This window comes from Saccostrea cucullata, unplaced genomic scaffold (genome assembly GCF_032062105.1).
Source record: "Saccostrea cucullata isolate Sc308-1 unplaced genomic scaffold, CSIRO_AGI_Scuc_v1 ctg374, whole genome shotgun sequence".
Lineage (NCBI taxonomy): Eukaryota > Metazoa > Mollusca > Bivalvia > Ostreida > Ostreidae > Saccostrea > Saccostrea cuccullata.
This window is the reverse complement of record NW_026923563.1, coordinates 148478-170685: the sequence shown is the minus strand read 5'-3', so window position 1 is coordinate 170685 and position 22208 is coordinate 148478. Positions and strand designations below refer to the sequence as shown.

General features: G+C 31.7%; 1 protein-coding gene across 1 annotated transcript; it reads left to right on the top strand.

The window, feature by feature from the left end:
* Positions 1 to 499: 499 nt before the first annotated feature.
* LOC134264348 (uncharacterized) lies at positions 500 to 2356 on the top strand. Its single transcript, XM_062746645.1, has 2 exons — positions 500 to 1215; positions 1906 to 2356. The coding sequence occupies exons 1-2, from the start codon at positions 504 to 506 to the stop codon at positions 2307 to 2309; spliced, it is 1116 nt and encodes a 371-aa protein (XP_062602629.1). The 5' UTR covers positions 500 to 503; the 3' UTR covers positions 2310 to 2356.
* Positions 2357 to 22208: the final 19852 nt, after the last annotated feature.

The window sequence follows — 22208 nt, the reverse complement described above, 5'->3', positions numbered from 1 at the left end:
ATTTCTTTGTCTTCTATAATGCAATCTTTTTATGGAAAAATAGCGATATAATTCAATAAACATCTTGCTATTTATTTGACTAAGAAATATATTCAATCTAACACCTCCTTTGTATATTTTGATTTCCGTCGTATAAAATATTGTCTCGATTTGTAATCAATGCATATTTCTCCCCAAATTAGTAATTAACTTCCCTGTGTACAGCAGGTTTTCATAATTTATATATATTTAGCAATTCAAATTCACTCGTTCTATTTACTTTCAGATAAAACAAAGGAAATTATCTTTTATAATCCAAATTTTAAAAGGAATTTTTATCTCATGTAGATAAACAACACAATTGTTTAAGGAACAAACATGAGTAATCCTAGTCTATTGACATCTTAAATTGTCCCTTTCTGGAAAGAGTAAATAAATTCAATTAGATGAAATACCAAATCTGGGAGAAGAGAAGTGTTTCTGAAACTGCTTATATGACATCAGAATAAAACACGGATTTCAAGATGTGTATCCAAAAACTTTTTATCATAACAGTTTCGCTGTTTTTATTTAATACTGAAGAAGTGTCTGGGCTGCTAATGCATGAAATTTCAAATACAAGTAATACGATTCATGGTTTAGGGGGACACAATGTCGAAGCCACAGAAATAATGAAAATGCTTCAGAATCTGACGGCTGAGGTACAAAACCTCAAGAAACAAACAGAAATCGACAAATCTACTATTCGGATATTAAAGCAAAATTGTACCGTTCTTGGCGAAGAAAATAGGTCGCTTCATAACAGATTATTCCTTTTGGAAGTTGGAATGAATCAGCTAAATTCGTCTAAGCTACCTTCTAGTGAAGAATTAATGGTCTATTTGAGAAGCTCAAAACACATAGTTCAAACATTAGTTGCAAACGAAGAATATGACAAGAATCTAACTCTGCGACTGAATGAAGTGGAGGATAATTTGACAAAATGTGATGCGCAGAATAAAAACTTTACTCAGCGACTTAATGAAGTAGTGATTAGTTTGCATGAAAATGAAGTATGTGACAAAAAAGTAATACAACAGGTCGGTGTTGCAATGAAAAATTTGGAAGATTTAAAGGTTCAAATGCGTTACATAAGCTTATCACTACTAGATGTTCATTCTCAGACGGAAGAACTAAATACAACATTATTCAGAAGTTATGACGATCAAATAAGGGAAGTGTCGGCACGAATAACCAGTATGTATTTCAGTAATTTTTTATTCTAATATATACAAAATAATGAAAATACATTTTTAAATGTCTATTCAATTATATCGATTTCATAGAAAGTTATGCCAATGCATATATTAAAATCAGACTTTGCAAGCTTAATTTTTGTACTTTGGGGTCATTTATTTAACTTTACTTCAATTATTAAGATCACAGACTGTTGTGCTGATTCAATTCTTTATAATAGAGATATACCCTTTCTTTATCTTGAAGAATGTTTTTCTCTAGCATATGCATTTGATGGTCATTCATTACCTACACTGGTGCCTGGCCGAGGGTTCAAATTATATATTTTTTCCTTCATGCATTTTTACGCAAATGCTATTGAACACACACACATTAATGTATCTGCATGAATTTACAATTAACTTTGACTGATTTTGAATAAAAATGACATAAGTGTAAATGATAGATATGAAGAATTCGTAGATTTTGTTCCATATTCATACTTGCAAGGTTTTTCCATCGATATACAAATCTCTATAACTTTTCAACTCTATATACCGGTAATATTGAACTATTTTATTTCTCTGTTTGAAAATATCTATACTAGTATTAGATATATTACTATTTTCTAAAAAAGAGTTTATATTTGTTATCTTTATTTCATTATCAACATTTAGCAATATTTGATTTAAAGCTAATGAAATCTTACAGATATTACACAGAAAGTAGCCTTTACGGCCGGTGTGACGTCACAAAGCAGCTCCTGGAGAAGTGGTGCCTTGGTGTTTGATAGGATTGTCTACAGCATAGGAGGAGGATATGACTCCAGTACTGGTGTCTTCACATCTCCTGTAGACGGACACTTTGTTTTCTTCGCCAACGTACAAGCTTATTCGAACCATTACGTATTTACTTATATAGTGCTCAATGGCTCTGCTAAAGTGACAACAATGGCATTTAGTGGTTCGTCTCATCAAACATACTCGGCAGGACCGAACTTGGTGGTACTGAAACTTCAAAAAGGAGACCGAGTTTGGGTTAAATGTTATTCTGGGGCTGGGTATCATACTCAAGGTGATGCTCCAATGACAACATTCTCTGGATTCCAAATATAATTTGATTAAATTATTCTTATTATGTGAAAATATTTCAGGCATTCTTTTATGACGTAATAAAGAAAAAAATAAAACATACTTGTATCAAGAAACTGTTAGTCGATCATTACTATGCTTTGCGCATCAATTTTAAAGTACATAGTAAGTGAGTGTGTTTTTTCTTTCATCTGTACGAGTTGTTAAATAATTATTTTATACAGGATGTTTTGCTCTATCCAAAACATTAAACATCATTTTCCTTATGGTAGATTAAAGAATTGAACTTAAAACTGTATCTCTGATTCTTGATAAATCCTATTATTTAAAAGTTACAGCCATTTGTCCCTTAATACCTATATTTATTAGCCTAATTCTCCATTGCCCTAAATGATTCCCGAACTAAGCAAAATAAAAAAAATCCGAGATACAGTTTTGTAAACACACACTTGAGACGTAATCTAACCAGTTTTCAGAGAAATTGGTCAATAATAAGGGGGCTGAATCCTTTAAAATAATACCACCAACTGTCTGATCTTACTTTACAATAGAGGGTAAAAACCCATTACCTAACAAAATCTGCCAAAGCTAGAAATATATGACACCTTGGAGACAGATTTGGATATTTGGATACCAGTCACTTAGCCATATTTAGCCATTCTTCCTATGCATATTCACAAGAGTGGGAGGTTCTAGAAAACTGGCAAGACCTCCTATTTTATGATTGTTCGTGATCTGTTAGATTTCCTTCCCTAACTCAAGAGGCCCTGTAGTTTAATAACTGATAATCTTTAGTGAGGAATTCCCAAAGTGGTGACAGTGATATTCGAAATTGTGTTATAGCGTTAACAGAAATGAATCAAAAAATAGATAGATAACACGGGTCCCAGCTTACAGAGGAGGTAAAAACATTGTCCTTGTTTGTAAGACTCGTTATTTGAATTATATTTTAGAGTAATTAAGATTTAAATCTCAAAGTGGTAATCCAACTTATACCCGTAGCTTTTCAGCCATATTTCCTACGCATATTCACAAGAGTGTATGTTTCTTTTCTGTATTTCAATATGTTTAAATATTCCCCCAAATCAAAATAATGTTGAATTACCTATATTTGTTTCTAAAGCTCCATAAATATACTTAAAAACCAAAACTCCATCTTTGCTCATCATTAAAATGTTTACAAATTCAAGAGTTCTGTACAACAGTTTATTCAAAGCATAATGTGAATCAGATGTAATTACTTAAGGGGGCCAACTATAGTTTTATTGTGTGAAAACTACAATAGCGAAACTCCTCATTTTTATACCATATATAACTTACATTAACTTCAGTGTACATGCAAAGTTTGGGAGAAATCTACCTTCCAGGTATTTTTGAGGGACCGTCTCAAAATACAGGTACATTTACTATTACATGTAATAGGATTATATAGGAAAATGCCAATTCTTAGCACTTCAAAGCAAATTATACAAATACTACAATAGACATTTTGTTCAAACTGAAATATTTGATGAGTAATACTATATTATACAATATATGTAAGAAACACAAAATTCTACCGTCTTGTTACCAGAGGGGGCATCTCGAAATGCAAAAAATTAGCAAATTTTACTATATTTATAGAGTATTACAAAATATGACGTACACAATGGATTCACATGAAAACATAATAAAATATTGAAGATATTCTCAAATTTTTATGTTTTAAATTTCAAGAGCGTATGTTTATTACTTTTTCTTTAATAATATTTTTATAACCCCTTTCTTTAAAAGCTACAGATTATCATAACGTCAAAAACACACTGCAACGACGTCAACCTACCTATCAATTGCAAAATCGGTTAAAAAATCAGTCATATAAGATTGTAATTACATTTTTATACCTATAACTTCTTTAAAATTGTGTTTAATCTTAATAATTAAGTGAAAAAAGTTGCATTAAAATAGTAAATACTCTTTATTTTACTATGATGCGCGAAATATTGCGCAATGGAAACTATAGTCGGCCCCCTTAAAAGCTTTATGGAACATTCTACGGATTTTTCCTTTGCCCGATCATGCAAGACAAGAAGCACACGGCGGGTGTGAGCAGTCGACAGGGGATGTTCACTCCTCTATGGCACCTGATCCAACCTCTGAAGTTTTTAGGTCCGTGTTTGCTCTGCCCCCGACTGGTAATGTTTAAACGAACAATAGTTATTTTCATATATATCCCTATAAACTTGAATAAAAGACACCACAGAGTCTGCCACATGTGTTTCATATTTGGATGTTCACTGACTATAGACGATAGGCCAATTAACAATTAAAATATATGACAAAAGAGATAACCTACGCTTTTCCATCGTCAACTTTCCTTATTTATGTTGGCAAATATATCCTATCATTGGTTCGGTTTATGGCTGACTTTAATCATACTGGTTATAAGCCTTGGTTGTAATACTGAATTTCATACTGAGGGATTTGTCTGCCTGATTAATACACAGGGCTCATGACGGGTGTAAACGGGATGCTTACTCCTCCGAGGCACCTGATCCCACTTCTGGAATTTCCAGGGGTCCGCGTTTTGTACCCTCTTATCATGATTGAATTGTTTATAGATTTGTTTGAGATCGATCATTTAAGGAGGCTCATTACACCACTTTTTGATGACGTACTACACAAAACAATAAACCTCCATTATTTCGACCGTTTCCCTCTGGGGACGATTTGTACAGGTACCTCTATAATATGACCTTGAACTTTAAAGCGCTTTAAAAATAGATGAAACATGCGGTGATATAAACAGTGAAAACAAAGTAACGGATTCATTATGCATGGACCAAGAAGGATTGCTTTTAAGCAGAAACAAAAGAAATCAACAGCCAAATCTTCGCCAAACAAGTATTGGGCAATTTCATAGCGATGCATGCAGTGAGCTATATCAATGACATGTTTGTATGGAGGAAATTCGAGTTTAAATCTACAACCTTATTGAAATTTAAAAAAGTTATTTACTTGCACTTTTTACTGTGTTGGTGTTAATATATTTGCTTCATTGATTTAAATATATACTCTAAAAGTTTAAAGCCTAATTTGTTCTGAATTTTAGATGTTATGTTCAAACGTAACGTTCCTTAGTGTTTTGAGTCTTGGCTTATTAGGAAAGATAACTCTTGAAAGCGGACTTTTTATACCAAATATTTTTTAAATTGGCATTTTCATTTCGTTTAAACATTTTTCATTCAATTTGTCACATGTAATTCATTGAAATACATTCCTTGTCTCTTCAGAACTCATTTTCTTAATGTTTTGTGCACAGATTAAAAAGATAATGATATTAATTGTTTTTTATGAGAAAATTATTTTTTCTAATAAAATTAATATTAGGTATTATGAGATATTTTCACTGTTTGTACTTGTCTTAAGAAGATGCCCATCATTTGACACTGAAAGTTCTGAAATTCTGGTAACAATAAACTTGAAATAAAACATTTCACTAAAATTAGACAAAAGCTAGAAATTCTCTAAAAAATATTTATGATATCAATACCTCGTTCTGGATATTTGACATCTACATAATAAGTGGTGCTGTAATGAAATCCAAAATAAACTGTGGATGTAATGAGCCACCTTAAAACATAATTAAACGGTTAGTGTATGCACTAAACACGTTAGGTCATGTTACCAAAAGGCTTTCACATATCACAATACATAGATAAGGAAAGTTAACGATGGAAAAGTTGAAATAATCTTTTATTCTAGCTGGCCCTTATCTCTTCAGTCAGTAAAAAATCCAAATATAAAACAAATATGGCAGAGACTGTGGATTTTTAAATTTCCAGCTCACAGGAATATATCGAATCGAAATATGAATTAAAGTAACTATTGAAAATACATCGTCAATATATATAAATGTCGAGCTGAAAGCCACAACAAGTGTTTTTTTCTTCTTAATTATGCAATGTTTGTAGAATTAATGGAAACAAAAATGTTGCTTCCATAATGGAAAGCTATTTTTCTTGTCTGATTAAATTATTATAAAAGTTCAGCTCACAGACGTACATTCTCTATTCTCTTTGATTTTTATTAAATTCATTAACGATCACAGATGATATGAGGTCAAGGTCGACAGCCATGTCATAAATACAGATGTTGGTAAAATATTTATGTAAAAAATAATATTTTACTGCAGTGATATGTAGTGTTCACAGTATATATAAAATGTCCTAGTTGAAGATTTTAACATTTGATTTGAAATTAATTTGATGAAGTCGTCGTGAATAAAACTCAACTAAGATCCAGTCAATCAAAATTTATCCGAGTTATTTTTTAAATACAGTATATAAAAATTGTTATTGTTCTACATTATTCTTTATGAAATCCTCTATTATCTATTTTAAGGAAGAAAAACGTAAGTTGCATTCATATTTTTCTCAAACATTTATTATAATTTTTTTCAAGATAACTGAACTTCAGTAATTTCTTGTTTTAAATATTAGCTGGTCGTATCATCATCTGGGTTGCTTTCAATGCTTCGTGCTTTCCCTTCCACAAAGACCAGGTAGGATGTTTGGCTGAAACCACAGCAGACCCAGTATACAGACCGTTTAAATTTGAGTGGTGACAGTGGTTGTACCACCAAGCACCGTGCCACTGATGTGCACAATTATGATTCCCGCCAACTTTGTCATTATCTTTATCCTTCGTGGTAAACATCATATGATTATGATATTTCAAAGCATCTTCTAATAATAGAGAAAAATAAAATACATGTATTTGTAAAATCTAGTAATTGATTACTTTATAAATGGTGAAAAAAAAATTATGAAGAACAATTTTAATTCATAGATAAATGTCAATGAATAATCAGATGTTTATTTGTTCATGAAACTAAATCATATTGCTCAGCAGATTTTGTCATTTTTCTTCTGCACACTTTTTTCACATTGAACCCCTGTAATGGTTATTTTTTTCTACTACATTTGTTTAGGTTTTTGTTTAATAAGCATAAGAAGCCACTCACAGTCAATCTATACTTGGTGTCTTCGCTGCCTATTGAAAATCTTGAATATTTTGCATATCCTCTCTCTCCTGTAAATCTTTGCAGATCAATGCGGAGTTGTTGTGTTGCACCGTTAGTAAGCACGTGAATGATATCATTGCCTAAAAATACAATTGAATTTGAAAATAACTTTGAATACTGGGTATTACACAACTTTAAATATAGTTAAGGGAGTGAAAATGCTTTAAAAAATTAAAATTAAATACAATTTCAAAGACATCTTTATTCCCAGTAACTTGTATTTTGCATAAACATATAATCATTTCCAACTTTAGGTATTTTATTTGATCCAAAACATCAGTCATTGTCATGGTTATTTGTTTGAACTAATCTTTACTTGAATATATATTAGTTTCTAAAAACGTGTTCAAAACTATTTTGCTTTTGGTTCTTTTTTGACAAGTCTGTGTGTTTTCCCGTTTTGAAAGTAAATATAAACGTATTCAAAAGAAATCAGAAGTAGAATTTAAACTGATATATAGCTTACTATCTGTTTATTATAACTTTTGATAAAATTCTATATTTTAAAAGCATACTATATTTAGCAGATGTATTTTAAAATATCACTATTTTGAATTTAAAAGAATCTTATTGTGCTCATTATGAATAAAGGTATTCTTGAATATTTTTCACTGATATTGCTAAAAGAGATAACTACCTATCCAATAGTTTTTTGAAGGATCTCCAAATCCTCGTTTGTATTGTTTCCAAGACCTGTAAAAATCGGTCGAGCCATCTTTTCGTTTTTGAATGACCTGTAAGCAGATAATATGAATCATGCCCATAATAATGAGCAGAAGTAACTGCATTGTGTATTTATTTCTGAAGATGAATACTGAATACAGATTATTTTTTTTCCAGTTTTGTGAATATTATTTGTTTGTGATTACACAAACGTGTTCAGTGCTAATATATTACGAAGCTTCCTAGAGCCTTGTGAAAATGTACTTCTATATACAAGTATGTGACTTACACGCAAAAATTGGACACTATGACATACACTATCTCTGTTTTCAGAGGACCATGTTTGATCTGGTCACAATTTGCATTGTTAATTGAAATTTCTGGAGATAAATACATGCTGTTCGTCATCTGCATATATCAGTTAATCAACTTTTGTTGTTATTGCTGTTGTTTAGAATATTCTTAGTTACATGCTGTGTAACTACGCAGCTACTGAACTTTGTGCTTCCTAGAGTTGTTATCAATTGATCAGAGATTTGTAAACATGGATATCTTGAAAGAAATTTCTAAAATAAATACCAATGTTCATAGTAAGCTATTTCTGGAAAAAGAATATTTCAGGTTTTAAATTCAATAATATATCCCGGTAAAAATTAACTTACGTTGTCTGTTTACCATCCCCTTCATTTCGTAGGTGGACAATATCTCAAGCTTAAGGTTTGCTGGTTTAACGGCATGAATGCGATATTCTTTGAGTTTCCAGGTGAGATTCTTATTTTCCAAGAATTTCGCCAACATTCCTAAACAAACATTGCCATATTATTGGAAATTCAAAATGATTTTTAAGTTACAATCATTAAATGAAGACAAATTTAACAATTAAGAAGTTAAAATTCAAGCCCCTTCATTCTAGTGACATGTATATTTATACATCAAATTTCCTTGTCAAAACGATTAAAGACGTAAAAAGATGTCGTGTATTTTGCACTCACCATGAAGTTTTGAATTGATCTTATGTCCATTGTTACATACCAAGAAGAGAAGACATACAAATATTTTTCCAGAGATCGTAACTTTCATTTTTTTTTTTACTGAATCGTAAATAATGGACAAAAACATTTGTCAATATGTTTACCTGAAGGTAAATTTATAGGTATATACTGTTGCAATCACAATAGTTGCATTAAAATGAAACCTGATATTCTGCTATAACACGTCAGGATCAAATTTTCTTAAATCTTAAAATACCATATAAATATTCCGTGGAACGTGGTTAAAGGTTTTACAAATGCAAAACTTTTTTCCAGAGGGTATGTGTGTTTGATGCGCTGCTTTAAAAGGCTACATTATTTTTTGCAATGGATATTCGTAATAGCGTTTAATGTTTCCTTCAAAATTATTCAATAAAGATTAAAACAAGCTCTAAAAATATGCAAATAGTTTATTCTAAAGTAAGTATGTCTATATGCAATCTATGAATAAAATGAGAAAAATCTTCTAATCATACATGTACTTAGTGCATTGATGGTCAGCATGAGATGTATTTTCATCTGTGTTTAATTTTCATTTCATTTTTTTTTTTGCATCATGCTCATTTAAATCAGAGGAATACGGAGTGGAAATATGAGTAAGTCTACCATTTCAGGATAAAACCGTGTATATACTGTTTTCATACTGTTCCAACAAAAGAAATGCATATAGGTATAATACTTGTATTCTAAATAAAATACAATAGTCTTGACCTAGATTTATTTTAAGTTGGATATGATATATTTGAGTAAAGCCAGCACATTATTTAAATTCTATTATATATGAACTTGACAGACATTCTACAAAACTCACAGACCATTTGTATAACGCTTTTCCATTGTCAACTTCCCTCTTGATAGTGTAGTGTTTGTCTATCACATAATTATGGTGTTTATGTCTCCATGGGTATGCTACGCTACATGTGTTCGAGAACTATAATTTTTCAAACCAAGATAGGCTACTTACAGATAAATTTATATTAACCTTGTTTAAAAATATAACCTATTGTCGGATTCATTTTCAATTTGTTGACATGATACATTCCATTTCCTAGGCCTTTGTCTTAGATACAGAATTCTACTACGGAATATTGCGTCTACATGAACAATACATATCGCTCACAGCGGGTGTGACTCGTACGGGGACTTTTACTCCTCTTATAGGCAATTGATGTTCTGTTCACATTTTTGGTCATTGATTGTTTAATATCAATCACTGTTCCTTTTCTTAACCTTTTTTATTATACAGTGAAACCTGTTTAATTTGGTTGTTGTGCAATATGACATCAACTTTTGTAAACAAGAAATACCGTGTGGTAAATTCAATAGTTCTAAATGTTGTTTAATCTGGAATGTTGTCTATTTCAGCCAATTTCTTTAATCAGTAATGTATGGATCAAATAAGTTTTACTGTATGAAATGTTAACGAATTAATTTTTTTTAATAATTTTATATTTGAATACTGAAGGATATGGAGATAGCGAACAGTTTTCAATCACAAAGTCATAAAACAATACCAAATAAGAGCAGAGCAAACACGGACCCCCGAAACATCAGAGGTTGGATCAGGTGCCATGGAGGAGGGGGCATCCCCTGCCGACCGGTCACACCCGCCGTTTGCTCCTTGTCATGATCAGGAAATAACGGAAAAATCCGTCGTCAATTCAGTATATAAATAATGGACTAACAATTGGTATGAAAAACGTCAGTCAGCATTTAACTCAATGACAAATTGTATTTGCTAACAAGGTCATTGTATCGACCATAGAACTTACGAAATGATGACTTTAAACGAGACTGCTGATATTCTTGTTTCATCAACATGCTTGTCAATAATTTACCACGTTTCAGAAATTGTTCATACGTAGAGCATGCTCTTGCGTATCGAATCAACTGAGATATATATAATCCGTATGCAGGTGATGAAGGTATATTGCTGCATAAGTAAGGGAAGTTGACTATAGAAAAGTTAAAGTCATCACTTTTATCATATAGTTTGGTTGTTAGATTACCATTAGCGTCTTTTTCAAGTAAAATATCCAAGTATGAAACAGAAGTGTCAGACTCTGTGGTATCTTTTATCTCAAGCTCACCAGGATATATCGTATCGACGTAGGAATGGAAATTACCATTGTTGATTGACAATACGTCGTCGATATATCTAAATGTCGAGTTGAAGGCCACAGCAAGTGTTTTCTTCTATTCATGCATAAGATTTTGCATAAATTCGTTCGTCGTCTCAATATATTTCATTAACAGATCTTATATAAATCCATATAAACTAGCTGAAGAATTAAAATAAGTACTCTGAAGTTGACATGAAGAAGATACTTGAGTTTCTGATTGACAATATCTATGTGGTTTTTGGAGACCAGGTATTTCAACAATCTATTGGAATTCCCATGGGTACAAATTGCGCTCTGTTATTAGCAGACTTATTTTTATATTCATATGACTATTCAAGCTCAGAATTTGTTCAAACAATACAAATCATGAGCAGAGCAAACATGAACCTCTAAAACATTACATGTGGGATTAGGTGCAATGGAGGAGTGAGCCGACGGTTACACCCTCCGTGTTCCTTGCTCCTTGTCTTGATCGGAAAATAATGGAAAAATCCGTAGACAATTACTTAGTGTGTGAATAATGACCTAACAATTAGTGTAAAAAGGCCAGTCAGCATTTGACTTCATGAAAGATTGTATTTGGTGACAAAGTATATCAACCATAAAAAATGTTAACTAAAGGTAGGATTCTTCTCTAGTTTCTGAGTAGATGAAATATATAATATATATTTGCTTTTATGTCTTATATATTTAGGTGTAAGAGATTTAAAAGACCATATATTTCTTTCCTCGTCACAATTGTACAATTTTATTTAGAAATGGTAAACTGCGTTTAAAAAAATAGCAGGGACTATATTTTTGGCGGAATGGTGGCGTATGAAAATATCTTCTTTTCCATTTCTCAAAATTATTATAGAACATTGAATTTAGTTATAATTTTTACACAATCAAAGTCAAAGACTAGACGAAATTTTCAAATGTAAATCAAATTAATAATAAGGGACTAAAGTTTCAAAATAAATCAAATAAATAAGATTTTTCACACATACTAGAACTATGTTGGCTTTTAATTGCTTCAAATCTAAGTACAGATTTGAGCCAAACATCCGTAAAAAGTGTTATTTCTCTCTTAGTAAACGATCAAAAGTCTTCGTTTTCGTATAATTTTGTGCCTTTATGTAACAACTTTACTATATGTGAAAATAAGAAAAAGTTAAACATAGAAAGCATATAAAAATAACTAATATATCCGAAAAATTAAAGAAAAGTAGAGGAAATTCGGATTAGCAAATATCCATTTTATTTAAATTATCTATGTCAATTTGGTACTATCATCTTATAGGCCCTATACGGTAGTATCTTTGTATGCAAAAAGAAAAACATTCAATCTTTTGAATTACAAGTAGGGATTGCATGATTGGAAACAGTAAATTTTTATTCTTAATGTCCAGGAAAAAGGTAATGACCTTGATCTGACCTTGCCTGTAATATAAAACTGTCAAATTTAATCTCACTGATACCATCACTTTGTAATAATGTCCTCTTGATTCTGTGAAAATTTCATTAATATTTAAATACAAGAAATATGAGAAGAATCCTACCTTAAATGTTGCAAGTCAAGTGAAAACATATTACTTTCAAGGTTTAAGGGACTTTGATTTTTTTGTTTCTTATTTTTCGTTTTGTAATTTCAATTTTTGGTAACCAATAAACAATTTGTCACACATCTGTGACTTTTTTCTTTGAACTCTCTGTTGTGATGTATCCCATATCACATGAGGTGTTTTAAGTAGTTTCGGATTTTGAGCAAGTCCGGATAATTTTCTATTAAAAAAAAAATTTAAAAAACCTTATTATTACTTTTCTTCTTCCTGTGACATTGGACTAAGACAATAACAGAAACAAACTTGATCAGATTAACCCCAGTAAAAGGTTTAAGAAGTCTGAAAATACAGTCAATAAAAAGAAGACTTTATTTGTTTTGGCGTGCTTGTCATGGCCATTTAATAATAAATTAGATATAACACAATGTATGCGCCGATCATTATGATTATATGGCAGCATAGGTAAATGAATATAGATGATGAGCAAGAGAAATACCACCTTGATCCAAGGAGTCTGGAAAAAACAGTACCCCCCGGAGACAGCATTCTTTGCAAAATTATGCCTAACAAAGTCAATAGCCACACGCAACTGGAACATCGAAGGTCCGCAAAGCACATCAACATCGAAGGTCCGCAAAGCACATCAACAAGCTGGTGGATCCTATTCAAGATTCGATCCATGCCATGACGCTGAAACGAGAAATTAAAAGAAAACGAAAAAAACAACCGGAAAAAACCGTTATAATGAAAATGCATTAGAAAAAATTAGTGCTGTGCGATATTACCGGTTAACCGGTGTATCCCGATTTCGTTCTTCACAATACGTATCGCGGTATTTTTTGGTGAATACCGGTTCGGGTTCGAGAAAAAACATGTGAAACGACGACAACTGTTATATGAAACCCCTTCATGTTAAAGCTGAATCTGAGTATTACAATTAATTGAATTCAACAATTTGTGCCAACAAAAAAACTTAATATCTTGCCGCTTGCGCCGACATAACGCGATCAGGCAATTGGAATATCAACTCGAGAATAGATCTACATGTAATTTGAGTTTGTGTTTTCATTTAACCTTGACGAAAAAAAGAAAAAAATTATTAAATATTTATATTGTGATATATTGCAATACAAAATATAATATTGCAATATATCGCGATACGTTTTTTCGGTCGCGATACCCAGCACTAGAAAAAATGGCAGAGGTGCTACAGGGGGATAAAATATAAAATTAAGGGGAGGAAGGGTGGGTTTTAAAAAATCTTTGCGTCTGCTTCGTTCAATTTACAGATTCGAAAGGAATATTCTAGAAGACATGCGCATACAAGAATTATCAAGAATTTTTTAAGCACCGAGCCCGATGATTTATGACGTTCAATGTTAAGAAACTAAGAGTTATCTATCTTTGCATGTAAAACATTAAGCTGCACGAAATAACCAGGTTTATCCATATTGGATAAACCCCATTATTTCGTGACATTGGACTAAGACAATAACAGAAACAAACTTGATCAGATTAACCCCAGTAAAAGGTTTAAGAAGTCTGAAAATACAGTCAATAAAAAGAAGACTTTATTTGTTTTGGCGTGCTTGTCATGGCCATTTAATAATAAATTAGATATAACACAATGTATGCGCCGATCATTATGATTATATGGCAGCATAGGTAAATGAATATAGATGATGAGCAAGAGAAATACCACCTTGATCCAAGGAGTCTGGAAAAAACAGTACCCCCCGGAGACAGCATTCTTTGCAAAATTATGCCAAATGGGTCAAGGGACAAAGTCACGTGACCCATCCGCCACAAACTAAAATTGGGGCGGCAATTTTGCGGCCCAAAGTAACAACAGCACAAATCGTGCACAAATTAGGTACAAATCGCACCAAAATATATGTATTAAGCCAAATGGGTCAAGGGACATAGTCGCATGACCCATCCGTCTCAAACTAAAATTGGGGCGGCGATTTTGCCGCCCAGATCAACAATAAAAGCACAAATCGTGCACAAATTAGGTACAAATTGCACCAAATAACCAAATTGGTAAGTGAAAGGCACAAATTGCGCCTTAAGATTGAAATTTTAAAATAAATGCAAATTGCATTGAAAATGATAAATGTGCAACTCGCACACAATGGGGCTCATGACAAGCATCGCAGAAATGTTCACAAAACAAAATTACACAATTGATATAGTTTCTCAAAGTACAAATAAAAATTCTGTTTCCCAAATCTGAAAATTGAACTCCATTATCTCCCTTGCAATGCGTCCTAATATGTGGATAACTGATTGATGCACCACGACCCTTAAACTTACCCACAAATGTAGCACATGCACTATTAATCCTATGTCTACACTTCTGTCATTCTGCATTTGCAAGGCAATTTATCAATTATTTTGAGGCAAAATATGTGACCATATATGTAATAAAAGTTTGTGGGAATACTCAGTAAATGTCAAAGCAATATTTGAATTGCAACGTTGTGTCATAATGTAAAACAATATATAAACAGAAGGTAAATTTACGACAATGGTCTTATGTAAGATTTGTAGGCTGCTGACTGTAGGGTTTTATCAATTTATCGATACGTATCAATATACAAGAAACATATCGTATTGAAAATTAACTTCCAATACGTATCGGACAGGCATTTTTTCTTCTAATTCTGTTAAAAAGATGGGAACTTCAATCACCAAAGATCATATTTCACTTTTTTGAATTAAATCTGTTCAATAATCATTCAATTTTTTAAGGCAATAACACAGTGTTTAGAATTATTACTAAAGCATAGACAATTTTAATTTAAAATGTTGATTTTACAGTCATTAAAAGTCTTGATTTGATAGTCATTAAAAGTTTTAATTTGAGGTGTAAGTTGTAATGACAATGAAACACTTAATTTTTTTGAAATTCATACGTTAAATGATTTTTAAGCCTTTTATGATTGACTTGTTTATAGAATCCAATATATCGCATATATCTTAAGAAAAAAAAATAAATTATTGTATCGTATCGTATCTAAATTTGTTGCTCAATACACAGTCCTGGCGCCCGACTGCCACCTCCCCATCTGCGTAATATTTTCATCTGAAAACACTTTTGTATACAAGTGACTGAATATTCAAAAACTGCAACGTTTTGTTTAAAGTTTATTCAATGTATAACGACCATATTTTGTACCTAAGAAATGAATAGTCCGATATTTTAAATCATGGTAGCAAAATATTTTGATTGATTAATTATTATTGTTCTACGCCAAGTCGGCAATATTTTAGTCATAATTTGAAGATGTTGTAAAACAAAAATGTTCCAATAAGGAATTTACATGTTGATTACTAACCAATTAATTGCACCTTGATTTTAATATTCAAGTCTATGGACAGCGCATATGTTTTTGTAAGATATTTTAAGAAGTAGTCTGAATTTCAAACTAATTCAAGTATTATCTCTTGGTGAAAATATGCGTTTGTTTGTTTATTAAAATATGATATAAAATGAACTTTATACCGAAGAAATTTAGATAAATTAATTTTTTTTTTCAATCAAGGCCAGATAACTCTTAGAAACTTTCAATGTGCAAAATGACCGTCTCTGTACATGTTATTAGTCTTGCGAATTTTGGTTCATTTCACTTTTATCTTTATCTAAAATCGTCGAAAATTCCTTCATTATACATTGAATACCTTAAGATGGACGGAAACTGATATTGGGATAAGGGTTTTGAGTTTAAATGTGAAAATTGAGACGCCAATTTAATATTTGTACATAATACAGCAAAAATCTGCAAAGATTGAAACAATCACATTGTAATATTTTTCAACATGCAAACATGTCCCCGAACCAGTTTGGCCAGTCTAAAATGTTGTAACAAAAACTTGAATGGTATCACAAGAGACAATTATATGCTTGATACCCAAAGCCACTATTTTACTCACTCTTTAATATTAATGCAAAGAAAGCTCATGTAAAAGCAAACTTAAATAAAGCCACTTCAAAATCATGTAAAAGCAGACTTAAATAAAGCAGCTTCAAAATCATGTAAAAGCAGACTTAAATAAAGCCGCTTCAAAATCAGAACACAAATATGGCAAAATACTGACAATGTTATCCAACATAGGTAATATAATGGTTTTCTTATATCCCGAGACGCATTAGTTACATCTCTTGAAACCAGCCCATAACTTCTTTATAATAAATAAATCGATTGGATTCTGGCAACCATGTAAGTTGATGACAAAACTGATTCCTGATAAATAACATTTGACGGTAGAAAAAGCCATAATACTCTCTGGCATATATGCTATAAAATTAATCATATGTTCAAAAGGAGGGGACCAGATCTGCTGAAATGATACCTGTTGCCTGAAATTGAAAAAAAAAGACTTTTGCTTTCTGCATTTTGAGATACACCGGTTTGAAGGAGACTGGCTACAGCTAGCTCCTGAATAGCTCTGCAAAACTGAATAGGTACATGTACATGGAGGGAAAAGGTTCTGTAATGAAACCTATTCCACAGAAACCTAGAAATAGCATCTGGAATTTATTTATTATTATTATTTTTATAATATACCTTGTATATGTTGAGCTTTTAAATGTACATTAAACTTAAAAAGTCTGCATAACTAACATCCCGACTAATGCCATAATTCTTTTGTTTTTAGATGATTTGTGATTAAATTGCTGTAAACCAAAGAAAAAATTGTCAATATATGAAGGTTTTTTTTTTTTTTTTTTTTAATTTAATTTAAAATTTCAGCCCAGATCATAATCCTTAATACAACAGATACAAGTTCTAGGTAGGCGATATCCCTGTATTACTCCTCAGGCCAGTCAACAGGTCAATGTGGGCAACACCAATGTTTTTACTAAACACCACACCGTAACCATTGAACTATCTAAATAAAATTGAAGTGCATTAATTATATAGATTATTCCTGCCATACACGACTAGGAAATGGTGTGACATGTCCTACAATTGAAATTCCCAAGAAATAGAATTAATATTAATTACACATCAATAAGTCTAGATAACTCATTTTTTTTTAATTTAATTAATTATTTTGGGAGTCCTTTAGAAAAAAAATTGTTAAACGTTTAATTATTCGATTAATTCAATTTTTTAGAAATAAATTCTATGTACATGTATATCTAAAGAAATTGAATGTTTACATGTACATGTAATGGGACGATTTTTTTTTTTTTTTTAAACAAACCCCGATATTTTCTTTGAAAATTATATAAAAATGGCATTACTAGATCACCGTAGAAAACATAACAAACGAGAGAAATCCCAAATTATTACTATGTGAAGGTGACCAGTGGATAGATGGATAGTTTACAGACTATTATGCAGGGTCTTGGTTTTTGAAAGCAAGTTTGTAATTCTGGTTTAAACCACGACGGATACACGTGTATTAGATTTAGGCAAATTCCCAAATGTGCAGAAATACACAACTCACTCGATATTGGTTTTGGCAAATGGCAATGGTGGAAAAAGGGGTCATATTTTGTCAGAAAACATGCATATGGTTCCCCTTGATAACAAGTATGACGTCATTTGAATCTCGCATTGTATGGAAATTCGTAAAAATTAAAAATATGATAATTAATAAAAGGATTTGGGTCAAATTGAACTGTACCTCGATTATGTTGAGCTGGAATAGCAGGTAACAGGGAAACTAAGGAAGTTACAGTGACTCTGAGTCAGGTGCCTGCTCGACAATGGCGACATCATGTTCAGAACGTGGCGGTGCTTGAGTTCCTACAGCTAGGCCTACTTTTAGGTCTGGATACGGAACTTCTTGTGATTTCTCTGGAATAAGGTCTCCTGGCCTTCGAAGCTCTTGATACACGTAACATATTTACTTGTATTTGACAATAAATCAGCAGATGATGATCGATTAATTCTTTTAAGAAATCTTTGCGTCTGCTTCGTTCAATTTACAGATTCGAAAGGAATATTCTAGAAGACATGCGCATACAAGAATTATCAAGATTTTTTAAGTACCGAGCCCGATGATTTATGACGTTCAATGTTATATACCTATATTATGAAACTAAGAGTTATGCGCAATGCGTGAAATGACTAAAATACTTGAAAAAATAGTAACATATAAAACATTAAGCTGAAAATAACCAGGTTTATCCATATTGGATAACATTATTATCATTTGTATCTGTCGCATATGCGTGCGCGCGCATGTGAATCTTTAAATGATATATAGTATATATCATTGTAATTTTTATATTCTTAAATGGAATCCGTCGACACTGAGCAAATAAAAAAAGTCTTACAGGAATAAGGCACAAAAAGGGATCTGGGGAGCGTTTGGGGAACATCTGTAACGGTCCCCGTTACAATTAGCACTAGTTTATTGTTGAAGTGTGGATTAAACACTGATGTGCGTACTACGAAAGCCCAGAAGGCTCATTCGAGATTCAAGTTTCGAAATACGAGATTCAAAATTCGAGATTCGAAATTCGAGTTTCGAGATTCAAGATCCAGATTAACCAATCAAAAGGCTCATTCGAGATTCGAGGTTCGAAATTCGAGATTCGAAATTCGAGTTTCGAGATTCAAAATCCAGATTAACCAATCAAATGCGGGTTCAACATTGATTACTCCCCTTTATTATGTTTTATCTATCAATAAATCGTTTAATATATTTATAACAAATGAGTCATTTGAATAAATTACAATGCAAGAAAGAGTGTTATATATATTAGAGAGAAAGTTATATAATCATTTGATTTTTGATCAGCAAGATATACTTCAATTTATATTATGACTTCTTAAATATTAAATAGAATACATAATCAGGAATATATATATTTTTGCATTGTCTACTATATATAAAGGTGTGTCACCTTTTTCAACAACTTTAGGTTTCGTTAACGTAATAATATATTAACATAATGAGCAATCATGACAACCTCCCAATTTAAGCAGTAAACTGTTCTGGATTAACCATGAATGGTTTTCTTAAAGGAGTTGTACACCATACGAGATAAATTAAAGAGACGAAAACATAATTTCATTTCACATTGAAATATATACACTTTTAAAAATAACTAGTTAAAGTCACTAAAAAGAAAAGTCAATTTACTGTCCATGCAATCACTATCTCAGAAGTAGTTTTACTAGGTATTGGGTAGATTTACTAGATAACATTAGTAAATCTAAAATTTATAAGTACCTTTCACTAGGTATCTAAGAATCTATACTATCCCCACTCCATTACTCACTACCTTAGCTAGTAAGCAGAAAGATTACTAATCATAAAAGTATATTTTTAAGGTATAGTTGGTTTTTGCTCCATATTTTTGGTGACTAAAAATGTATATTTTATATATGTAAACCCTGAGGATTAACTTTCAAAAAAATGGAGCCAAGACCAACTCATAATATTTGAGAAATTTTTGCAAATTGTAGAAATTTTACATAAATCATATTTTAATGTAATGTGAAATATCGATAGATATTTTGATGTAATTGATACTGAAGTTTTCTACCTTCATGTTTGTTATTCTATAGTCTTTTCGCTCTTCAGGTTCACTCATCTTCTTGTAAGATATTTTCTGCATTTTTAAACCATGAAATATATGAAATAACGAACAGTATTCAAACTCAAAAGTCCATTCTATAAAAAAGCAAATCAGGAGCTCTCAAAAAACCTTTTAAAAACTCTTAGTTTGGATCAGGTGCCATAAGGAGTGGTCATCCCTTGCCGACTGGTCACATCCACCATGTGTTCCTTTTAAAAAGACCTAGAATTGACAATTCCATATCTGTAACATTTTATAAAACCACACGTCATTAACGGCATCCTTCTTTAACAACGAGAGTACCTGCACAGTATAATGATGTCCTTGTGGGTTTCATCATGGAAAATATTAGTGATTCTATTATTATTAGCTTTTTCTTGTTTTAAACTTAGCTAAAAATACGTCTTCTTTTTCTATTGACATGCGTCACTGCCAACTGTTTTTCTTTCCAATCATAGATCTACTCAATTTTTTTTCCACTCACCAGTAGTTTACTTAATTATTTACACCCTTCTTAAGATGAAGAAAACAAACAGCGACCAATTTTAAAACTCAACAATTCCAGCATATAAACAGGGCATTAAACACAAACCCTCGGGTGTTCCAAAGTGGGAACAGGTGTTAAAAGAAGAAAACGTCCTCTGCTGATGGATCATAGAGGCTTGCTCCCGGCTTGACATAATTATTTTTTTTTAAAAATCATATACGGTTTTATTATTACCGTCTCTGAATTTTTAAAATTAATTATTATTACACGCCGGGAGCAAGCCCCTGTGGATTGATCAAACCCATTGGGAGCCTAACGTACACGTATTGATTAGGTTAGACATCATAAACGACCTTGGTCAATATTTAGGTTTCATATCATTAAAATGTTGATAATGACTCAAGGTAAAGCTGTAGCGTATTTTTATTCTTATTTAACAAGAAAAATAATTACAAAATAAACAGAACTACACAAAATATCCCCTAAAAGATTAGATTACATTCAGTGATATCTTCTTTTTTTTTCTTTTGCACGACATTCTGGGTATGTTTTACTTCCGGCTAACAAACTTCAGTCCTGATAATAAACCAAGACACAACCTTTAAATAGAGGCTTTGCTATATTGACAAAATAAATGTAATACATATTTATCGTATTTCAATAGTTATACCCATATTACCAAATAAATCTTCTTTATTGTTTACATTTCTATCTCTAGTATTTTTCTTTGAATGAAGTGAGTGAAGTATAATATTGCATATTTTTTGATGTTTTACACTGATGGAAGAGTCAACTTCTCAAGAAATTTTTCATGTAGAAGACTTTACGAGGGCTCTTCAATAAATGATGTCATCTGTGCTCGTAAAGAAACAAAAAACGCTTTTTTAATGAATTCCTTTATATATTCTCTTTTGATTAAAAGGCATGTCCGTAACATTTTTCTCAAATTCCTGATTGTTTTTTGAACACATTTTTGAGCATGGCCCTTCGTATAATGGAATATGGCAAATTAATTAAATAAATCATTATTTATTGAACAGCCTTCGTAAAAGTTTGACCCTGATCTTTTTTTAAAAAAAACTTCTTTTTTTTCTCTAGAACAAAACTTTTGAACAGACTTCCAGCGCCTTCATATTTCAAAGGCCTTCCTTCGGACACCAACAGTTTTGATCTCGACATTGGAATTTGACCTAATTTTGAACTTTGAACCTTGGCTATGATTTGTATACTATGGTGGCATATTTCTGCCCCCTACATGCAAGATAAATTATGTTAACATGCAAGAAAATTATGTCAACATGCAAGAAAATTATGTATACATACAGGATAATTATGTGGACATGCAAGTCACAAATCTTTTAAGGGAATCTGATTTAAATATGGGTAAAATCCCGTGCCGACGCCCGTATCTGACATCGTAGATGCAAGATGCAACATATGAGAAGATGCATGCGATTTACTTAT